Raw genomic sequence first — 20853 nt, forward strand, 5'->3', positions numbered from 1 at the left:
GTGGGCGAGGCCTGAGCCCCGGCCTCCGCGGCTGCCGGGTGGGCAGGCCCCTGGGCATTCGCTCCTGGTCCTGTCAGTCTGTCCCCGCGGGTACGAGGACGGTGGCGCCACACGCAAGGAGCTGTGCGCGGTGGGCGGCAGTGAGACGCGGGTCTGCGTGAGGGACGCGGGATTGCGTGAGGGACGCGGGTCTGCGTGAGGGACGCGGGATTGCGTGAGGGACGCGGGTCTGCGTGAGGGACGCGGGATTGCGTGAGGGACGCGGGTCTGCGTGAGGGACGCGGGATTGCGTGAGGGACGCGGGTCTGCGTGAGGGACGCGGGTCTGCGTGAGGGACGCGGGATTGCGTGAGGGACGCGGGTCTGCGTGAGGGACGCGGGATTGCGTGAGGGACGCGGGTCTGCGTGAGGGACGCGGGTCTGCGTGAGGGACGCGGGATTGCGTGAGGGACGCGGGTCTGCGTGAGGGACGCGGGATTGCGTGACGGACGCGGGTCTGCGTGAGGGACGCGGGTCTGCGTGAGGGACGCGGGTCTGCGTGAGGGTCGCGGGTCTGCGTGAGGGACGCGGGTCTGCGTGAGGGACGCGGGATTGCGTGAGGGGCGCGGGTCTGCGTGAGGGACGCGGGTCTGCGTGAGGGACGCGGGATTGCGTGAGGGTCGCGGGGTAAAAGGACAGGGTCTCGCGTCGCCATGGCAGAGGTCACGCGGCGGTGGCTTCCTTGCTCCGTGGTTGGCGTGGTGAGGGCGGCTGTGGCCACCGTGGCCGTGGGCAGCGCAGAGCCTGGCCGGGTGGGTCCGCTCTGTGGTGCCGGTGGCCGTCCCCGTGAAGTGGGTAATTGATTAAATTCCAGGTTTGTGACTTGCACGGTGAAGCACCTTGTTACTTTACCCACTGTGTGGACGCGTGGTGGGCAGACTGCGGGTATGCAGAGCAGTTGGGTGAGTTTCAACGCCAGACACCGCCACCACAATCAGGATAGTGACACCTCCCTCCTCCACTTCCAGAAGTTTCCTTCTGCCACTCACCCATGCCAGCCGTCCACGTGTGGCCTTCCTCCACCGCAGATTAGGGTGCGTGTTTTGGTTTTGTGGGAGAGGAACCTACACCGTGTGCTGTTTTCAAACCGCTAATTCTGTGGCTCCTCCGTGCCACCGCCAGCCGTCCCTTCTCGCGACCCGGAGCATTTCCCTGTGTGGCAGTCAGTTAATCCCGCACCTGCTGGTGGCATTCGGGGTGATTCCAGTTTGGGGCTGCTGCAGGTTGAGCTGCCGTGAACATCCGTGCCTTCATTTCCCTCGATAGCACCTAGGAGTAGGGTGCCGGTCGTACGGTGAGCGTGTGCGTTTGACTTGTCTCTTCCTCCACATTCTCCCCAGCACTTGGCGTGGTCAGTCTTGTCGGTTTTAGCCACCTCAGTAGGCGTATCGTGGTATCACCGTGGTTTTAATTTTCATTTCTGTAACCATGAATGTGACGCTAAGCGTCGTTTTAGGTCTGCTCAAATCTTTTGCTTGTTTTTTATTGGGTGGTTTATTTTCTTATTCTTGAGTTTTGAGAATTTATTTTGTATTCTGAATACAAGTCCTTTATCAGATATGTGCTTTATAAATCTGTCTTCGGAAGTGCGGAAGTTATTTAATTTTGATACAGTCCAGCTTATCAGTTTTGTTTAATAGATCCTGCTTGTGGTATTCTTTTTAAGAAATCATTGCCTGATATTTTCTTATAATAGTTACATGGCGTTAGGTTTTCATCTAGGTCTGTGAATGTCAGGACTTAATTTTTGTGTCTGGGGTGGCAGATGAGTGATGTCCAGCTGTTGCAGCGCCGCTTGTTGAGAACGCCGTCCTCGCTCCGCGGGACACTCTGCGCCTTCGTCCGCGTACGTGTGGGTCTGTGCCGGCTCTGTGCCCCGCACTGGTCCGTCTGTCGGTACGCTGGTGTCGTGCTTCCCAGCAGGCCTTGAAATCGCGGAGCAGAAAAGCCTTCCGTGGCGCCTCGCCTGCTCCTCTCCCAGACTTCATGCTGATCTTACTCATTGGGCCCGTGCATACGATTTAAGCACCACAGTAACCATGTTTGTATTTTGTTTAAACAGTTGATGCTGATTTAAAAGGGTTGTGTCTCCTTCATAAAAGAGCCTCACTTGCTCCCGCCATGGCCGCGTGGACTCACCTTCCCTCCGACACGTGCTCCTTCCACCCAGTCTCTTCCTCTCACATTTCTGGTGGTCTCCGTCTGCTCATGGTGAATTCTTTCAGCTTTTTAATGCCTAGAAAGTCCTTGATTTGCTTGCATTTTTGAGGACATATTTTTACTGGATGTAGAATTCTAAGTGGCCTTTTGTTTCTTTCAGTGCTTTAAGCATGTTACTTCCCTGGGTTCCTATTTGCAGCAATGAGGAATCTGTTGTCATCCTCGTCTTTGTTCCTCTGTAGGTAGAGTGACTTTTTTCTTACTGCTGTTTGTTTTCTAGCTACAGGGTCTTGCCTGTTGCCCAGGCTGGAGTGCCCTGGAGCAACCGCAGCTCACGCAGCCTCCAACTCCTGGGCTCAAGCGATCCTCCTGCCTCAGCCTCCCGAGTGGCTGGGGCTACAGGTGCCACCACCATGCCTGGCTAATCTTTTTTATCTTTTGCAGAGACAGGATCTCCCCTTGTTGCCCAGGCTGGTCTTGGACTCCTGGGTGCAAGCGATCCTCCCGCCTTGGCCTCCCACAGTGCTGGGATCACAGGTGTGAGTCACTGTGCCCAGTTACGGATATTTTTAAGACTGTTTCTTTGTCACTAGATTTTAGCAATTTTGTCATCGAGGTGTGTTGGTGTTATTTTATTTTGTTTGTGCTTAGGGTTCATCGAGCTTCTTGGATCTGTGAATTTAGGGTTTTTGTCAAATTTGGAGATTTTCCGATTATTATTTCTTCCCGTGTGTTTGTTGCCTGCCACCCTTTGCACGTGTTCTAGTCGCGGATGTTCCAGACAGCTCGAAGCTGTTCCACAGCTCACTGATGCTCTTTTCAATTTTTTAAAATTATTTTTTCACCCTGTAATTCAGTTTCGCTGGTTTTTATTGGTGTGGTTTCAAGTCACTGATGTTTTCTTCTGCAACGCAAATCGTGATGTCAACCCATCCTGGGTACTTTCGTTTCAGGCATTGTGGTTTTCAGCTCTGAAAGTTCTGTTGGAGTCTTCTAGATATTTTCTGACGTGTCTTTACCTAACTGTTGGGCGTACACGGAACAGTCATGCCAGCTGCGGGTCCAGCGTCCGCGGCTCTGGGTTTCCACCGATGGCTCTTTCTCCCCGTCGTGGGGTGCCTCACCTGCTGCTTTGGCTGTTAACCTTTAGCTGGACACCGGAAGGGGCGGATTTTACCTTGTCGGGTGCTGGGATTTTTATCCTCTTGTAAATATTCTTGAGCTTTGTTCTGGGAAGCAGTTCAGTTACTTGGAATCGGTCTGATGATGGATTCTGCTTTTCAGATTTGTTGGTGGGTCTGGAGCCACTGAGGCAGGTCCCTCCTGTGTCCTCCAGCCTCCGCCCATGGCTGGGAGGGTTTCCTGCCTGGCTTTGGGGCGTTTCCTCCCAGGACATGGCCACCCCTGCTGGCTGTCCCGGGCCGGAATCCCCTGCTCTCCAGAACCCCTTCCGGAGCTCTGGCCTCTGTTCTGAGCACCCAGGTCCCTGCCGGTGCCGTGGCTGGACTCTCCAGGCAGTGAGTGGCGTCTCAGGCCCCCTCCTGCCACACCTCAGGGACCATGGTCTGCGTCAGGCACCTTTGCAGGAAGCAGAAGTCACCTCTGTTGTTCTAAAAGTAGGAGCGCTCAAAGGGTGCGGGCCAGCCCTGTGCAGCTTAGCAGCAGCCTCAGAAAGGCCGGGCCCTCGGACGTTCCCAGGAGAGGGCACTGGCAGGTCTCAGAAATGGAATTGTGGTCATGAAATCATAAATCATTCTGATGAAAGAAAAAGAAAAAGTCCCCCAAGGAAACAGTACTTTGTTCAGGGAACTTCCGCATGTATGGAGGATGGAAACCAGAAACAAAGACCAGAGAGAGAAAAGTGACTAAGAATAACATCAGAAGAGAATGCCCCAGATAAGCTGCGGTTTTCCAGAAAATACCGAGGTTGACAAAAGGAGTTTGCTTTTAGTTTTCTCTTGTAGAAACAGAGGAAACAACAAAGCCTGTGCTTGGGGCCGGGAGCTGTTTGCTGTTGAGGGTCGAGAGACAGGGCCACTCGGTTTTGTTTGGCTTTTATCTTTTTTAATGTTCACTGAGCTGAAAAGCGCTGATTTTACCGTACAGTGTGGGAATGTGTCCCTTCCCTGGGGCGGCACCCTGAGGACGGCAGAGCGTCCCTGGGGTGGTCACTGGGTGGGGCGGGGGCCTCTCCCCAGGGGCAGCAGGTTTAGGGAGAAGCACGTCGGCCCGTCCAGGGCAGCCTGAGGAACCAGGGTCCGCAGGGAAAAGCCGCCAGCGCCGCGGTGGGTCTGTGAGGGCGCTCGGCCTCTTGCGGCCCCCAGAACCCAGTGACAGTCGGGCCCAACTCTGCTTGTGGCATCTGTGGCAATTGCCGATTATTCCAGAAGGAGGGAGGCCGCGGTGAGCCTGTCCACGCAGACACCGCCGGGGGAGGAGAGGCCGCCCCGAGGGCAGCGACATGTCCTTTGGCCCAGCAGTCCCTGGAGAAATAATTCGGACATAGAAAAGCACTAAAGTGCTCTCTGGCGTCACATCCGGTTACAGACAGACGTGAAGTGTTTGGTGAAGGGAAGGTCCAGAGTTGTGTGGGCTGTGTGACAGTCAGGTGGCCGCTGAGGGTCTGGCGTGGACGGCAGCCGCGGGGAGCCCTGCGTGGGCGGAGCCACGGTGCGGGTGGGGGCCGGGCGGCGGCCGGAGCGTCACTTACTGCCACCGCACCCCTGGTGTGACAGAGCCAAGTGTCGCCTTAGTGTTTTAGTCTCCGTTTCTTGGCTGTCTGGCAGGGCTGAACATTCTCTCATATTTATGTTTACTCTTTTTCTGTGTGAGTTTCATTCTCATATCCTTTGCACATTTATTTTTCAGAATTGTAGTAATAAAATAATAAACTTACAGGGTAATTATAAGTCATATATATTTTACATATTTTTCCAAGTTTTGTTTTATTTAAAATTTTTTATTTTATAGAGGGCTTTAAAGAAAAACGTTAATCTAATGTGCCTTTTTCACATGTTAGCACGAGCGTCACCCTATTTTGTGACTGTAACTCTGGGAAGGAATATAATTTCTAACACGGGTAGAAAACCAGTGCCCCTGAGTGTTCAGGTGCTGAGTTTCGGGTGGCATAACTCTGTGATTTTTTTTTCTATTTCTAAAATACTCTGTACTGTGATTATGTTACTTGTATAATGAAGAAATAAAACAGAAGGGAAGTGCCCTCCAGAGCTCGGATGGGTGCCCGGTGCTCTTCTCTGACGACCCGTGAAGCCCTTTCCGTTTGGCCAAACGCACCTGGCGCTTCCCCTCGGGTGAGCGCATGCGTCATGCGCCGGCCAGAAGCCGCCGTCCCGGGCTCTCACCTGTGTCTCTGTCCAGGAGGAGAACATCTGCCTGCACTGGGCCGCGTTCTCCGGCTGCGTGGACATCGCCGAGATCCTGCTGGCTGCCAAGTGCGACCTGCACGCCGTGAACATCCACGGAGACTCACCCCTGCACATCGCCGCCCGGGAGAACCGCTACGACTGCGTCGTGTGAGTGTGGCCCACCTGCCCTGGCGTTGCTGCAGCCTCTGCTGCCGGGGAGGAGGCGCGTCCTGGTGTCCTCTCAGCAGAGAGACGTCCCCATCCACACCGAGATCGCTGTGGTTTATGTCTGGTTTGGGGGATCGTCACAAAAAACTCCCGAGTTCTTAGGTTGCACCTCAGGCTGAGTCTCGGATCTCACACCCTGCTGGGAGGGTGGCACAGGGACAGTTCTCTCCCAGGGGACCCTGGCTCGGAGCCTCAAGGCTCTGGGTGCCGCCTGGGAGGGGCCCCCCCTGCAGACAGGGCTGGAGATGCTGGCGGTGCCGGCGCTCGGGGCCCTTTTTAAGCTTGAGGCCTTTTTCCTGTAAGTCGTTCGTGCTCAGCTGTGGTCGGGGTCCCGGGCTGGGGTCTCTGTTATGCTCCTGGGGGGTCCACCCCCCCAGGGCAGGACCGAGCCCTGCCTCGTGGTGCGACCTAGTGACTCCCCACTTCACCTGGGAACAGGTGTCGAGATGTCTCCACGGCCCCGCAGTGGGCACAGGCCCTCCCACGGCGGGGCCTGTCACGACCCCGTGGGCTGGAATCCAGCCCCTGGGGCCACTGACCGTGCCACCCGAGCTCGATTCTCCTCTGTCATTCCGCGTTTACCCCGGAGGGTGAATCTGAGGGAAAAATCAAAGACCATCCCTCGTTCTTTACACGCTCTTCCTGCCAGAAAGGCTGTGCTTGCGTGTGGGAGAGTAGTGAAGTGTGTGGTTTTGGGTGAGTGGAAGCCAGTCTTTTTAGTAGGGTCGTTGGTGAGCAAACGTGTTAAAGATACTTCAAAATGAAGAGTGTGTTCTCTTTAATTTTAGTGAGTGTAGTCGTTTTATAGATCCCACCTTCGCACCTGACATTAAGATGTGGCTGTTTTGTTGGCTTGCGTTTCCCTTTTAGCCTCTTTCTTTCTCGGGATTCAGATGTCACCTTGAAAAACAAGGAGGGGGAGACGCCCCTGCAGTGCGCCAGCCTCAACTCCCAGGTCTGGGGGGCCCTGCAGATGAGCAAGGCGCTGCGAGACTCGGCCCCCGACAAGCCCGCCCCCGTGGAGAGGACGGTGAGCAGGTGAGAAGGTTCCAGAACCAAGGCTCTTCTGTAGCAAAGTGTCGATAAACGGGGCGTTAGGAACTTGGAATGAAAGTTTCTCCTGACGTGGAACCGTCCCAGGGCAGAGTCCAAGCTGTGGGGTCCAGGTGCTTGCTGGTGCCCTGTCACGCTCCGTGTCACCTGCTGGGCAGGGCTTGTCACCGCAGAGGCTGACCCCTGCCCTTTCCTGTGGCAGGGACATTGCTCGCGGCTACGAGCGAGTCCCCATCCCCTGTGTCAACGCGGTAGACGGGGAGCCTTGCCCCAGCAACTACAAGTACGTGTCGCAGAGCTGCGTGACCTCCCCGATGAACATCGACAGGAACATCACCCACCTGCAGGTTGGTGGGGGCCTGGGTCCCAGGTTCCTGTCCACTCCCAGGCACGAGGGCCCAGGGGGCTTCCCAGAGCACCTGCGCTCTGCCGTCGCCCCTGGGAAAGAGCTGGACGGCAGATAAAGATCCTGCCGGGAAGAGGGTCCCAAGCCCCATGTTGTGCACAGCCCGGGGTCCCCCTGGGGATCCTACTGGCCCCAGAGCAGTGCCGAGCTCCCGGCCTGGCGCCGCCTCCTCCCCAGGCACCGGTGCGGACCTGTGTGGCACCTGCCGGGCGCCCTGGGTGCTGGAGCGCAGTCCAGCTCCCGCCCCCGAGCCCGCGGGCCTGCGCGGCTCACCCTGTGCGTGTCCCCCTCCTGGCCCGCAGCAGACGTGTTCTCTAGTGCTGTCCTCCCCTGCGGGCCGCGGCCCAGGGTCTGAGGGCGCCGCCGCCTCACCTTCCCTGTGGGCATCCTGCCCTCAAGGGCAGCAGGGTTTCCTTAGCTCCTTCTTGGCGCGTCCTTCCCTGCCAGTCCTCCGCTGTCCCCACGTCACTTGCATCATAGGTCCCCACCCTGCCCCTCTGCGGGGTCCTTGTCCACACCCCTCCTGCACGTCCTCAGCGCCTGTCTCCGTGGCCCAAGCCTTCCTGCTGGCCACACAGCCTCCCCCGAGAGGCCGCACACTGCCCTGGTGTCCTTGAGAAAGGTCAGACCCACACTGCGTGGGACGGGGAGGGCGGGGCAGAACACGGCTGCCCCGCTGACAGGGCCACGTGGCGTCTCTGTCCCCAGTACTGCGTGTGCATCGACGACTGCTCCTCCAGCAACTGCATGTGTGGCCAGCTCAGCATGCGCTGCTGGTACGATAAGGTGAGGACAGCTGCGCGCTACGCCGCGTGCGCGGTGGGTGGCGGTGAGCGCTGCGGGTCGGGACTCGGGGAAGCGGCAGTGGCTCTCCTAGCCCGACACTCTCGGCGGCTTTGGGAAGGCGGCGGAGGTGAGCGACGTGTGGCCCCAGGAAGAAGGGGACAGGCCCCAAGGCAGGCCGTGGGCCGAGGGGTGTCCCCAGTCCTTTGGGGCTTCCTGGACGGCGGCAGGGGAAGCCGGTGGTAGCCCGCACCGTGCCAGCTGGTAGGCCTGGCGTGGCCGTGGGGACAGTGGTTCTGTCGTGGGGTCTGTGAGCTCTGCTCTGTGCTGTGGCACGTGAGTGGCCCGAGAGATGCCCAGTGGGAAGACAGAGGCCGGGGCTTGGGGGGTGGAGGGGTGGTAGGCGTCGGGGACACTGTGCGGGGAGACCAGACCATAGGCGCGCGGGCCGAGCCCAGTGGGAAGATGGGGAGCAGAGGAGGAGCCGGGCGGCCCGGGTGCAGTTCGGGGAGAGCATCAGGGCAGAGAAGTGTGAAGGCTCTTGGTTTCGAGAAGTCAGAGGTCATTGGTGGAAGCAGAAGCCAGAAACTGAGCGTGGAGGCATCAGGCAGACTCTTCCCGCAGGCTGGCCCTAGAGGAATAGGGGATGGCCATGGGTGGCGGAGTGTTTGTCACCTGAACGAGGGGCCCCAGGAGGGAGCAGGGCGAGGGCGGGTGTGTGGCTGGTGGGCTTATCCCAGTGCTGTGTGAGCAGGCCCTGCTGGGCTGGGCAGGCTGGGACACTGAAGAAAGCCCATCGTTTGGAGCAGCTCCCGAAGCCGTCGGGCCAGAGTGAGCCTGGGCAGTGCTGGGCTGGGCAGTGCTGGGCTGGGCGGTGCTGGCTGCTCCCAGCGTCGCCGTGCCAACCTGGTGTCACCATGCCAGCCTGGCGTCGGGTGTGGGCAGGAGAGCAGGTCTCAGCTTCCTCCAGAGCTGGGGCTTCTCAGGGCAGCACGGACGAGGGTGGAGGAGGGTCCAGCAGGCACTGACCCCCTGAAGGAAGGGCAGGGCCCACGGCCGCGGTTCCTGGGGATGGAGACGCCCGTCAGCGGTGGCAGGAGCTCTCCCAGCCGCCCTCTGCACCAGTCCCGGGCCGGAGCCTCCCATCAGACGACAAGTGTGAGGCCTCACCCCGTTGTTGCTCTCGGGTGTTAGAGTTTCACAGGAAACCGTTGTTCCTGAGTCAGTTTGAGGCCACACAGGGCACTTTGTGAGAGGTGTTGGCGTCACTTCCTTCAGAAAGAGCGAGTGGCCCCTGGCCTGACGGCCCGTCTGCCCGCAGGACGGCCGGCTGCTGCCGGAGTTCAACATGGCGGAGCCGCCCCTGATCTTCGAGTGCAACCACGCCTGCTCCTGCTGGAGGAACTGCCGGAACCGCGTGGTGCAGAACGGGCTCAGGTGAGGGGTGAGGGGGCTTCCCGCACAGCCCCACCACGCTCCGCCCCTGCGGCGTGCGTGTCGGTGCGAAGGCCGCCCCCAGCACACGAGGACCTGGTGTGTGTGTGTGTGTGTGCGCGCCTGTGTGCGTGCATGTGTGCGTGTACATCTGTGTGCGCACGCACATGCGCACAGGTGGAAGCGCGATTTACCCTGAGCCCTGCATCCTCTGCGAGTGTTCCGTGGGCCGTAAGTGCCAGGTGTTGCTTCCACGGCTCAGACTGGGGCTCGAGAGGACGGACAGACGGTCAGTTCGTGTGACCTGATGCACAGGGACAGGCGTGGCGTGGAGCTACCTTTGCCACCAAGTTCACACTCACATTCTTCAGCGGATTAGGGTTATCAGAATTCTGTTTTAATACCCAAATTATTCTCTAGATATTCCGTATTCTTTGTGTTTCTCCAACAGCCAGAGTTGATAGTGTTCTGACACTGTTCAGACCACGGGGACTCCTTGTTCCCAAGTCACGCAAGCGCGCGGTCAAGTGAGGCTCACGCGGCGCCCCATCCCCGTCCCCAGCTCTGGTCTTGAGCTGTCCCTCTGTGTATGTGCCTGAGATTAGAAAACCTAAACTCCCCGAGTTATAAGGAAAAATAATGCACACTGTAAACTTAGCTGAACACTAATTTTCATAGTACTGTGACTGTTTTTAGCCTCAGTGGTCCTGGTCCGTGCTGGACGGGAGGACAGTGCCGGGACCAGCCCACCTGTCTTCTGTGTGGCGCAGAGTCCTGGGGGCGGAGGACGGATGCTGTCCCCCTCCGTGCCCACGGGACACAGTAGACGGACACGTGCACAGACGGGTGCTCATGGCTGTGAGGGGCCCTCAGAGCATGGCCCGGCCCAGCGCTGAGGAGCCCTTGTGGGTCTGGGACGCGGATGCTGCTGCCCGAGCCGACGGGCCTCGCAGCAGCCTGGCTCCCGGCAGGAGGGCTTCTCCAGGGCTGGCCCTGTGGTCCTCACCGCAGCCTGGTGGAGCACGCCCAGATGAGGAAACTGAGGCACAGCGAGGGCCTGTGACTTGCCAGGGTCACGGGTTGATGTGTTCCAGGCTGATTCCCAGGTTCTCGGCTTCCTGAGGGCGTGAGGCGCTGCCGCTGAGAGGCGCCTGCAACCTTCCCGCATTTCAGACACAAAACCAGTTTCTTTCTGACGCGCTCGTGTCGATGGCCGGGTTGTGCTGACCACTGTGGCAGGGGGCTGAGGCTGTGGCCCGGGCCATCTCCACTCTCGATGTTTTCCAGGGCAAGGCTGCAGCTCTATCGGACGCGGGACATGGGCTGGGGCGTGCGGTCCCTGCAGGACATCCCACTGGGCACCTTTGTCTGCGAGTGAGTGAGTCCCTAGGTCGCCCCAGGTCTGCCAGCGGCACCTGCCGTTTCTGGGCCAAAGGGCCCCCTGTGCCAGGCGTGTCCCTCCTGGCCTGCAGCGGTGTGGGGTGGGGGGCTGTGGGCCCTGCCCCTGCCCAGTGGCAGCCACTCGAGCAGGTCGGGTGCCCCCAAAACCAAGCCCATGCTGACTTCCGCCCTTCGCCACTGCTCTGGTTTTCTGCCTTCGGTCCCTCTCTCATCAGCGCATGAATGCATTTGAGATGTCACCTGGCATCATCAGTGCCTCCCGGGGGGAGAATCGTCTGGGTCCTCAGTCTGCCACGCCGCAGATGCAGACGTTTCTCTCTATTGCCATCGTCATCGTCTTCCAGGACCTAAAGTTACACCCTGGTTCAGTCACAGGCACAAGTCTCCAGAACGTCTGAGGGCCTGTCCTGGGGTTTCTGGGGTTCCATTACAGTTCCTTGGGGCTTCATTCTTTTATTTTAGGGCACAGAGGTGCTGACACGCTTGTCCTTGGTGTTCAGAGCCTCCCAGTTCTCACCTGCTGCTCCGCCTCACCCTGCAGGTACGTCGGGGAGCTCATTTCCGACTCGGAAGCCGACGTTCGGGAAGAAGACTCTTACCTTTTTGATCTCGACAACAAGGTGAGTGTTTTGCGGGGTTGGGGCACGGAGAGCTGACGGTGCTACACACCTGGCGCGCGTTTGTTCTAGGAGGGCTGGGAAGGCGCCTGGCACAGGCCGGTCTTGGAGACGTCGTCCAGACGCGAGTGCTCAGGGCCACACCCCTGCCGGGCTGCACCGCTCGGCACGGCCTGGACGGCACCGTCGGCCGGGATCCTTGGCGGGGGAGGCCCTGAGCACATGCCGCGCCTGCCCGCCTGGCGTGAGGGTGTGGCCTCGGGCGTCACACTCCAGTCGTCCCACCCCGAGGGTCGTCCCAGGGTGGGGCCGGCAACCCCCAAGGCCTCCGGGAAGCTAAGGGGGATGCGTGTTTGACAGTGACGGGGGAGAGGCAGCACGGAGCCGCCTCGCAGGCAGGGGTCGAGTGTACGTACAGCGGGCACGTCCCCTGTGTCCCCTGTGTCCCCAGCCCACACCCTCGCCCCACCACGGGGGCTGGAACTGTGTGTGGGAGGGACAGGGTGCTGCTCCAGGAGCCTGGCTTGCAGGGCTTCTGGGGCAGGACGGAGGCAGCGGAGCCATCCCAGCCTCCACGCTGCCCTTCCCGGAGACGGGTTCCCGTCACTGCTCCTGAAGTCACCACTGCCTCTTGAAAACCCCCTGACACTCATAGTCACTGCAGGTGGGTGGGGAAGTAGAGGTTTTCTCATCTCTAGGCCTCCAGGCCTCTCTCTCGGGCCTCGTCACCGCAGTGTCCCCCAGCCCCCGAGCCCTGGCCTTGGCCTGCAGTCACCTTTGGGGAGCAACTGTCTGAGATGATTTGTGTCTTTCACTGAAGGGAAGCTGAATTCCGGAAGGTCACAGTGCTCAGGCTCCTCTCCACACACAGTGATGCTGGGCCCTCGAGGGACGGTGTCCCTTGTGCACACGCGTGTGTGTCCCAGTTAAAGGTTTTGAAAACCCGAGTATTTTCCGGCAGCTGTGCTGTCTGCCTTCGCGCCTGGGACCATGTTGGTCTGGGCTCACTGCTGCGTGGCGAGGTCGGGCCAAGCGTTTTTCTTCCCCGCATGTTGATCCCTGCTCGACTCGGCGCCAGTTGCAGGAAAGGGGGTCTTTCCCCCACTCAGAAGTGCGGCTTTGTCATGACTGGGGTCCACGCCCGGGCTTCTCCCTGCCCCGCCGCGCCTCCCTGGCTGGTGTAGGTGACGTCTGGCCAGCTTTGCGGACTCCAGGAGGGTCTTGCTCGTCTTGATTTCTGTGTAAATTTTGAAATCAGCTGGACAAGTTCTACAAGAACTCCAGTAGGGATTGGGTTGGGATCGCACTGAACCTGCAGTTAGGGTCGGGGAAATTGAGCTCTTTCCCATGTTGTTTGCTAGTCCATGAACATGGTATGTCTCTTCGTGTGTTCAGTCTTCCCTGCTTACCTCCAGCAGTGCTGACGGTTGTCTGTGGTATGATCTTGTATGTCTTTTGTTGTTATTGTTTTTTTTTTCGGGTCAACTTTATTATAATTACTTTATATACAGTCAAACAAACTACTTTTAAATGTGTGGTTTTAGTCTTGACAAACATACATACCAGGATAATCACCATCACAGTCAAAACTGGGAACATTTGTGTCACCCCAGAAACGCCCTGTGGGCCCTGCAGCCCCTGCATCCCCCCGTCCTGCTGGGTGAGTTTAGCTGTGATGCAATTTCCTGTAAGTGGAACCCGTGCCCGGCTCTGCGTGTCTGTGGCTGACCCGGTTGGTTCCTCCATGTGCCAGCGGGAGCCCCTGGCCGCTGTGCCCACTCCCCTGCGCATGGACCTCTGGTTGTCTCCAGTTTTGCTGTTCGGAGTAAACCTGCCATGTGCTAAGGGTGTGTTTAATTTTAAGAGTAACTGCCAGGCCGGGCACAGTAATCCCAGCTGGGCGGCCGAGGCAGGAGGATCCCTTGAGGCCAGGAGTTTGGGACCAGCCTGAACAAGACCTAGACGCTGTCTCCACAGAGCAGTAGAAAATTAGCTGGGTGTGGTGGTGCTGCACCGGTAGACTCAAAAAAAAATAAAAAGGGTAAAGAAACTGCAAACTGTTCTCCCAAGTGGCTCTGCCCCCTCACGTCCGTACCAGCAATCAATGAAAACTCCAAACATTGTAATTTGCCTTCTCTTGGCGATTAATGATGTTGGGTGTCTTTCCGTGTACTCATTAGCCATCCTTGTGTCTTCCTTTGTGAAGCATGAATGAGTCTTAGGATTCATTGCCTGCTTTTAACTGGCTGCTTCTTGAATTGTGAGAGTCTTCATGTTTTCTGACTCGTGTCCTCGTCTGATTCACCTGTGTACCTGTGAGCTTTTCTCTTGGTCTGTGCCTCAGCTCCTCGTTTCCTTCATGTCTTTCGTGGAGCAGAAGTTTGTTTTGAGACAAGGTCTCGTCTGTCACCCAGGCTGGAGTGCCGTGGCGTCATCACAGCTCCCTGCAGCCTCCAACTGCTGGGCTCGAGTGATCCTCCTGCCTCAGCCTCCCGAGTAGCTGGAACTACAGGCGCCTCTGGCTAATTTTTCTATTTTTTTTGTAGAGATGGGGGTCTCGCTGTGTTGCTCAGGCTGGTCTCAAACTCCTGGGCTCAAGTGATTCTCCTGCCTCAGCCTCCCAAAGGGCTGGGATTACAGGCGTGAGCAGAATTTTTTTTTTTTTTTTTTTAAGGCAGAGTCTCGCTCTGTTGCCCGAGCTAGAGTGCTGTGGTGTCAGCCTAGCTCACAGCAACCTCAAACTCCTGGGCTCAAACGATCCTCCTGCCTCAGCCTCCCGAGTAGCTGGAGCTACAGGCATGCGCTACCATGCCTGGCTAATTTTTTCTGTATATTTTTAGTTGTCCAGATAATTTCTTTCTGTTTTTAGTAGAGACGGGGTCTTGCTCTTGCTCAGGCTGGTCTCGAACTCCTAACCTCGAGCGATCCTCCCACCTCGGCCTCCCACAGTGCTAGGATTACAGGCGTGAGCAGAATTTTTTAAATGTCTAGTGCTTTCTATGTCTTATGAAATCCATGTTTACCCCAAGGTTGTGAAGGTTTTCTCCTGCACCTTTCTCTAGAAGTTTTATATAAAAACAACAGTTAAAAAGCCTGAACCATTTTGAACTAACTTTTACGTATGGTTTTGGGCAGGGCTTGAGGCCCCTTCTGTTATTGCAGCACAGCTGGGCGAAGAAGAGGAAGAAGAATGCAGGTGTCTGTCTGGACCACATTTTGTTCCTTTGATTTAGCTGCTAATCCTCAGCAATGCCGCGTTCTCGCGATTACTGTAGGTTTACAGGAAATCTTGGAACCAGGTGGTACGAGGTCCTCAAACTCTGTTCTTTCTCAAAACTGTTTAGCTCTTCTGTGTCCTTTGCATTTCCGTGTCAATCAGAGAACCGGGGTGTCTGTGCAGGTAGCGGCCGCGGGGACCTTGGGTGTGACGCGCATGGCTGCTGGTCCGCGTCAGGGCGTCCTCTGCCGCCGGTGTCTGCATGTGTCCCGCGCTGCACCATGCACGGGCCACGATTCCCTTTAGCAGAGCCCGTGGCTTCCCGTGTGTGGATCTCACACGGTACTTTGTTAAATTTATTCCTGAGTATTTCATGCTTTTTACGCTTTTGTAAATGAGCTCTTGCTTTTTAATTTCATTTTCAATTGTTAGTAGTTGGTTTTTTGTATATTAACCTTGCTAAATTCACTTATTAATCCTAGTAACTTTTTGTAATATCTTTTAGGATTTTCTGCACATACTCATGTGAGTGAAGACAGTTTTACTTCTTTTCCGATCTTTGGACCCTTGTTGCTAGTCCTGGCCTCATGTCCTGGCTGGGACCTCCTTGCCTTGTTTTCTGTCACTGGGGAAAACGTTGTCTCCGCCCCGTGTGATGTTAGCTCCGGCCCTTGAGTGGGTGGTCACCCAGTTGTCGGCATTCGGTACCTTGCTGTAGGATGAGGCTGGCTGCCCGCTGGGGTGCTCAGAGCTCCCAGAGACGGTTCGTTCTTGAAGGCCGCAGGAAGAGGTCACACACAAGGCTTGGTGCGGGGAGACTGGGCGGCTTCAGCACCGGACACTGACGTCTCGCAGGCCAGAACAGGGCACCCGTGGACTCGGGGTCTGGGGTGGGCCCTGCTTCCTGGTTCCCAGGTGGACGTCTCTGTCCTCACGTGGGGCCCCTGTCACAAGGCACAGGTCCCTGTCATGAGGCTCCACCCTCGTGACATGATCCCCTCCCAGAGGTTCCCCTCCAAGCACCCATCACCTTGTGTGCGGGATTTTAACACACGAATCTTGAGAGGACGCAGCCGAGACCCTTGCCCCTGAGCGACCCACGCCCCACCGTGATGTGAAACCACAGGTCTGTCTTCTGGCCACTCGGAGCAGCCCGAGGAGCCGGGTCCCCCTGGTTCTCTCCTGTATCCAGCCCGGAGCTCTTTGCTTCTGTAGGAGTACGAGTCCTTCAGGCAGACCTCGTCTTTTCTTTCTGTTTTCATGACGATGTCGGACTTCCTGCTGTCCTCAGCAGGCCCTGTTGGCGGGTCTGGGGTCCCTGGTCGCCCAGCTGGCGCTGTAGGGGGTGGGTGAGGGGCGCAGCCCCAGCAGGACTCACCTCCCTGCACGGCAGCCTGGGAAGGGGAGGGCACAGCTGTGCGGGGCTTCAGAACTGCCTCCGAGTGGTCGCGTGGCCTCCCACGGCCTGGGCGCTCTCTGACCCGCTGCCCCTCCGCAGACGGGGAGCCCCGGCCAGGCACCCCCCCGCCGTCCACCCAGAGCCGCCCTCCCCAAATCGCCCCACCTCCCCCATCGCCTTTGTCCCCCCCTTCCCTGACGTGGACGTTCCCGTCTGGAGCCAGACCCACCGTCACCTTCTCAGGGACATCGTGCCAGCGACCTCTCCTCCCCGCTGTGTTGCAGGCGTTGCCCCCAGAGCCATCTGTGAGTGTCCCTAAGTCAGGTCCCCGCCCAGCCGAGGCAGCAGTGTCCAGCCCTGCCCTGTGTGTCCTCGTACTTCCCAGCCACTGACACCCAGGCCCCGGGCGCGGTTCTTGTTCGTTCTGGGGACGTAAAAGGCCGCGGATACGCCATTGCCTCCCAGGTGTCTGCTCCAGCCCCAGCCCAGACCCAAGCCCACCTCAGCGCCAGAGTCTCGGAGTGACCGGACCTCAGGACACGGCACCACTCCTGGTGGCCTCTCCTGCCCACCGTCTAGGGCACCCTTGTCTGTCCCTGCCCCAGACTTGGAATCAGCCATTTCTCCAAGGAGTCCTTGTTCCTTTTAGAGGACGGTGATTCTTAGATATCAAACGCAGACTCCGGGGTGCTCATTGCCACTGGTCTGCTGTTGGCTTAAGACCCATTTTTCAGGGGACAGAGCTATGAAGTAAATTTTTAAAAGTTACATTATGAAACAAATTTAATGGTATAGGGTTTTTACCCAGCTTCTTTGATTTTATACTTACATCTCTTTACAGTGAAAATCTTGTCTTCCTGAAAACTTCAGTTTCCAAATAGCACTACCAACACTATTGCTAACAGCAAGTCCCAGTCAACCATCGAATGGCCTCTGCGAGTTCTTTGCAGTGTTCTGGGCCTTAGAGGACATTCTACTGAGGATGTGTACAGAGCACTGTGCTTTGCAGTACTTGGAGTAATTATATTGCCAATTTGATATGCAGTTATGTCAATTTTAGTACATTGTAAGTTTTACGATTTAAATTTGTTTTATTTTTTGAGATAGTCTCATTCTGTCTCCCCAGGTAGAGAGTATGGTGGCATCGTCATAGCAACCTCAAACTCCTGGGCTCAAGTGATCCTCTTGCCTCTGAGCCTCCTGAGTAGCTGGGCCTACGGGCGCCACCACCACGCCCAGCTAATTGTTTCTGATTTTAGTAGAGATGGGGTCTCACTCTTGCTTAGGCCAGTCGCAAACTCCGGCTTCGAGCAGTCCTCCTGTCTTGGCCTCCCAGAATGCTAGGATTACAGGTGTGAGCCACTGTGCCCGGCCTATTTTATTTTATTTTTTGATCATGTAAAATATTTACATGCTTTAAAAGTAAAAATTATATGACAAGATCCTCCTAAGAAAAATCTTGCTTTTGTCTGTGTTCTCTGCATCCTGTTGCCTGTTGTCTCAGTCCATTCAGGCTGCCACACCATGAGGCTTATGAACAACAGGAAGGTGTTTCTCCCCGTTGAGCCTTTCCTGAGGCCGCCAGCCCCAAGGTGCAGGCACCGGCAGGTCGGGTGTCTGGTGGGGGCTGCTTCCTGGCTCCTGGCCAGCGCCTTGTCACTGTGTCCCCGTGTGTCAGGAGAGGAAGGCGGTTCTGTGGGCTCCCTTTTTTGAGGGCAGATCCCACTCACGGGGGCTTTGCCCTCAAGACCTGGTCTTCTCCCTCCAACGCTGCCACTCCGGACCACAGCACCTGCCCTGCCCGGACAGGCAACGTGTGTAGAAATGGAGAAGAAATACTTATGCGTGCTCCTTGTTTCCTTTCGTTTCTTGCACACGTGGTATCATACAGTGTGAGAGTGAGTGGTGTGCGGCACCACCCCTTGCAGTTCCCACGTGGCCGTGTATCGTGAGGCGGTGCCCGGGGCTGCGCACGCCCGACCCACAGCCTTCCGCGCCTATGAACAGGCCCCACCGCTCCCCACAGGATGATTTATAACCAGATAATCAAACTGACAATTCAGGGACCAGTTTCTTCTGCACATGTAAACACACCCGCATGGCGTGAGTGGTTCATTGTGCGGTGACCAGTGCCCCTGTTTCTGTGTCGCCTACGCAAGCGTCACTTCTGTCTGAGGAGAGTCTGTGTCCACCCTGTGACCTGCCTCCAAAGCAGAAGTCCACTGCGAGTCCAGGTGAGCCGCACAGAGAAGGGCGACTCCAGTGGAAACGAAAGTAGAAATAATTAAGCATTCGGAGGTGGCCAGATGCCACTGCTCACTGGGACAGCATCAGGCCTCGAGTCACCTGACTGTTGGAACAATTATAAAGGATCAAGTGAGAATAACAGAACGCGTGAAAGGCGTGATCCGCTGAAAGCATCAGTTACTACTAAGCAGCGCACAGATTAATCAAGGTGGAAAGGCGGTTACTGATTTGGTTAGAAGATCAAAATAAGCACAACGTTCCTATTAGCCTAGCACTGGTGCAACAGTAGATGAGTGTTAACCTTTAATAATCTTTTTTGAAACTTCTCCTATCTCCTGTCTAAACCTTTTGTATGAGCTTGTTTTGTGTTTGTTTGAATTAAAAGAAAGCGCACGGTAGTTTCTGCATCGCGTTATTCCAGGACAGTGGTGTTCCGTGTGGGCAGCGGTACCGTCATCACTCCTGTGCGTGTGCTTTCCTGCAGGGGTCTGAGTTACACGCACATCCACCCCAAAGGTGTGCTCGGGAACGTGTCTCCCCCGTAACCCGGGGCTGCCTGTCCGTTATTGGGACATAGAAATCCTCCTTTCTTTTTGGGGCCTTGAGGTCAAGTTCAGCCTTGGCTGTTGTTCACAAATAACTCTCGATGGATGACCTGCATATGCGTCCTCTCGTTGGACCCTTCACTGCCGTCACACAGGTCTCCGAGGCTGTTCAGCCATCCAGTGACAGATTTAGCAGCCAGCGAATTTTGGTTTAGAATTTCCATTTGATTCTTTTTCTATTTCTCTGCTGAAACTTCTCATTTCTCTGAGGTTTTCATGCACTGAAATGCCTTGTTTTACTTGGTTGAGGGTGGCCTTAGTAGCTGCTTTAAAACCACTCACCTGTTAGTCCAGTGTCTGGTTCATCTCAGGGCTGGACTCAGTTGGTTTACCTTTGTCTTGCTGTCTGTCAGGTCATTTGGATTGTTCACGCAGACTTGGGAGAGAGTCTCCCTTTTTCTCCAGCGTGTGCGCCTTGCTCTGCTGGTTGACCTGGCTGCGCTCGCGTGGTGGCTGTGTTCTCCGTCCCAGCTGTCTGCCACTGTCAGCGTCACCCGTCTCTGTTCAGGTCTTTCATGGCTGCTTTTAGTCTGGGTCACGGCCAGTCGGAGGTTGGTGTTTGCAGACAGCGACGCCACCCTCCCCTCAGAAGCACTGAGGGTCCTTCGCCCCCAGCGGGCCCCGTGTGCTCGGCCAGACGGGCCTCAGCCCTGCGGGAGCCCAGGCAGAGACGGGCCTGGTTCCTGCCTGCAGGGGGCGGGGGTCCCGCAGAGTCGGTCTTTGTTTTCCCCAGGACCTTCAGGTTTTATTGTTTCCAGTTTTAGAGTTGCTTTCTGTAGGGGAACGCATCACCTGTGGATTCTTAGCTCCTCACGCCCTGAAGCAGAGGCCAGAATCCCCCCCCTCTAGAGTCACTTTGAATTTTTGAACCCTGAGAAGGGGGGCTGCTGCGTCTTGATGGTGGTGATGGCCGATTCTCCACCTGGTGGAGTTTGAGGGGGGTTGACGGAAGGTGTTTGTCTGTGTCTACACCTCTGACGCGCCTGGACTCTCGTCTGTGGGCGTTGTCGGCTGCCTGGCGCCCAGGCGTCACCCCTCCCTCTGTGGGTTTGGGTCTTTAGCTTCTCTTCACCTCCGAGCACCCTGTCTCCCGGTCACGGCCACGTGCACAATGACGTGGCCAGGTGTCCGCGGAGCAGCCTCTGCCTGCAGGCCGTGCCCTCCACCGGTCCTGGAGCCCCTCACCTTGTGCCTCACTTCCAGTTCCCCTGCCTGTTCTCTCGGAGCCCAGGCACCGGCTTCCGTTGCTGTGCACAGATGACACTGCACACGCAACGCTGGGGACAGCACCGCTGGGCAGCTCCTGTCGGGCAGGCCGGGTGTTGGCCGCCTGGCGACCCCACTGGCGGCTCTGGGGAGGAGTCCTGCCAGCTCGTGCAGGGTGATGCAGGGTCCAGCTCCTTACCGTGGTGACGAGCGGTGTCCACGGCCCTTGCCAGCTGGTGGCTGGGGCCACCCACTCCTCCCCACGCAGCCCCCCGTCCAGGCCGGCAGTAGCTTCTCGCACTCTGGGTCTCTCCAGAGAAAACTGCGCTTTTAAAGGGCTCACGTGGTCGGGTCAGGCCCACCCACTCACTCACCCAGTCTGTGGGCTCAGAACCCTCCTGGGGTGTAACGCAAGCTCCAGAGTCATCCCCCGCAGAGGTCACGGCAGAGGTCACGGGCGCTGGGACGCCTGGGCTCCGCTCTATGCCCACCGGGTTGGCAGAACCCCTTAGTCTCTGGCGCTGTGTGGTCCAGTGCTCTGTGGCCAGAGGGCCGTTCCGACTGCCCAACCCTGACCCCGACCCCAACCCCAGGGCAGCCTCGACCCAGCTCGTCCCTCCCCATGTCCCCACGTCCCTCGCCCCTTCCCCTCCCTCCACTGTGTCTCGCCCACCCTTCCCGCCCCCGACTCCGC

General features: G+C 57.3%; 1 protein-coding gene across 4 annotated transcripts in view; it reads left to right on the top strand.

The window, feature by feature from the left end:
- Positions 1-20853, top strand: part of EHMT1 (euchromatic histone lysine methyltransferase 1) — a 171039-nt gene that overhangs the window by 147700 nt on the left and 2486 nt on the right. For all 4 annotated transcript variants that reach the window (XM_069477202.1, XM_069477201.1, XM_069477203.1 and 1 more), the window contains 7 exons: positions 5577-5731; positions 6662-6829; positions 7047-7191; positions 7959-8036; positions 9355-9470; positions 10755-10841; positions 11410-11488. In XM_069477202.1, coding sequence (XP_069333303.1) covers positions 5577-5731; positions 6662-6829; positions 7047-7191; positions 7959-8036; positions 9355-9470; positions 10755-10841; positions 11410-11488 — 828 coding nt within the window. The remainder of the gene's footprint in view (positions 1-5576; positions 5732-6661; positions 6830-7046; positions 7192-7958; positions 8037-9354; positions 9471-10754; positions 10842-11409; positions 11489-20853) is intronic.

The sequence above is a fragment of the Eulemur rufifrons genome, chromosome 7 (assembly GCF_041146395.1).
Source record: "Eulemur rufifrons isolate Redbay chromosome 7, OSU_ERuf_1, whole genome shotgun sequence".
NCBI lineage: Eukaryota > Metazoa > Chordata > Mammalia > Primates > Lemuridae > Eulemur > Eulemur rufifrons.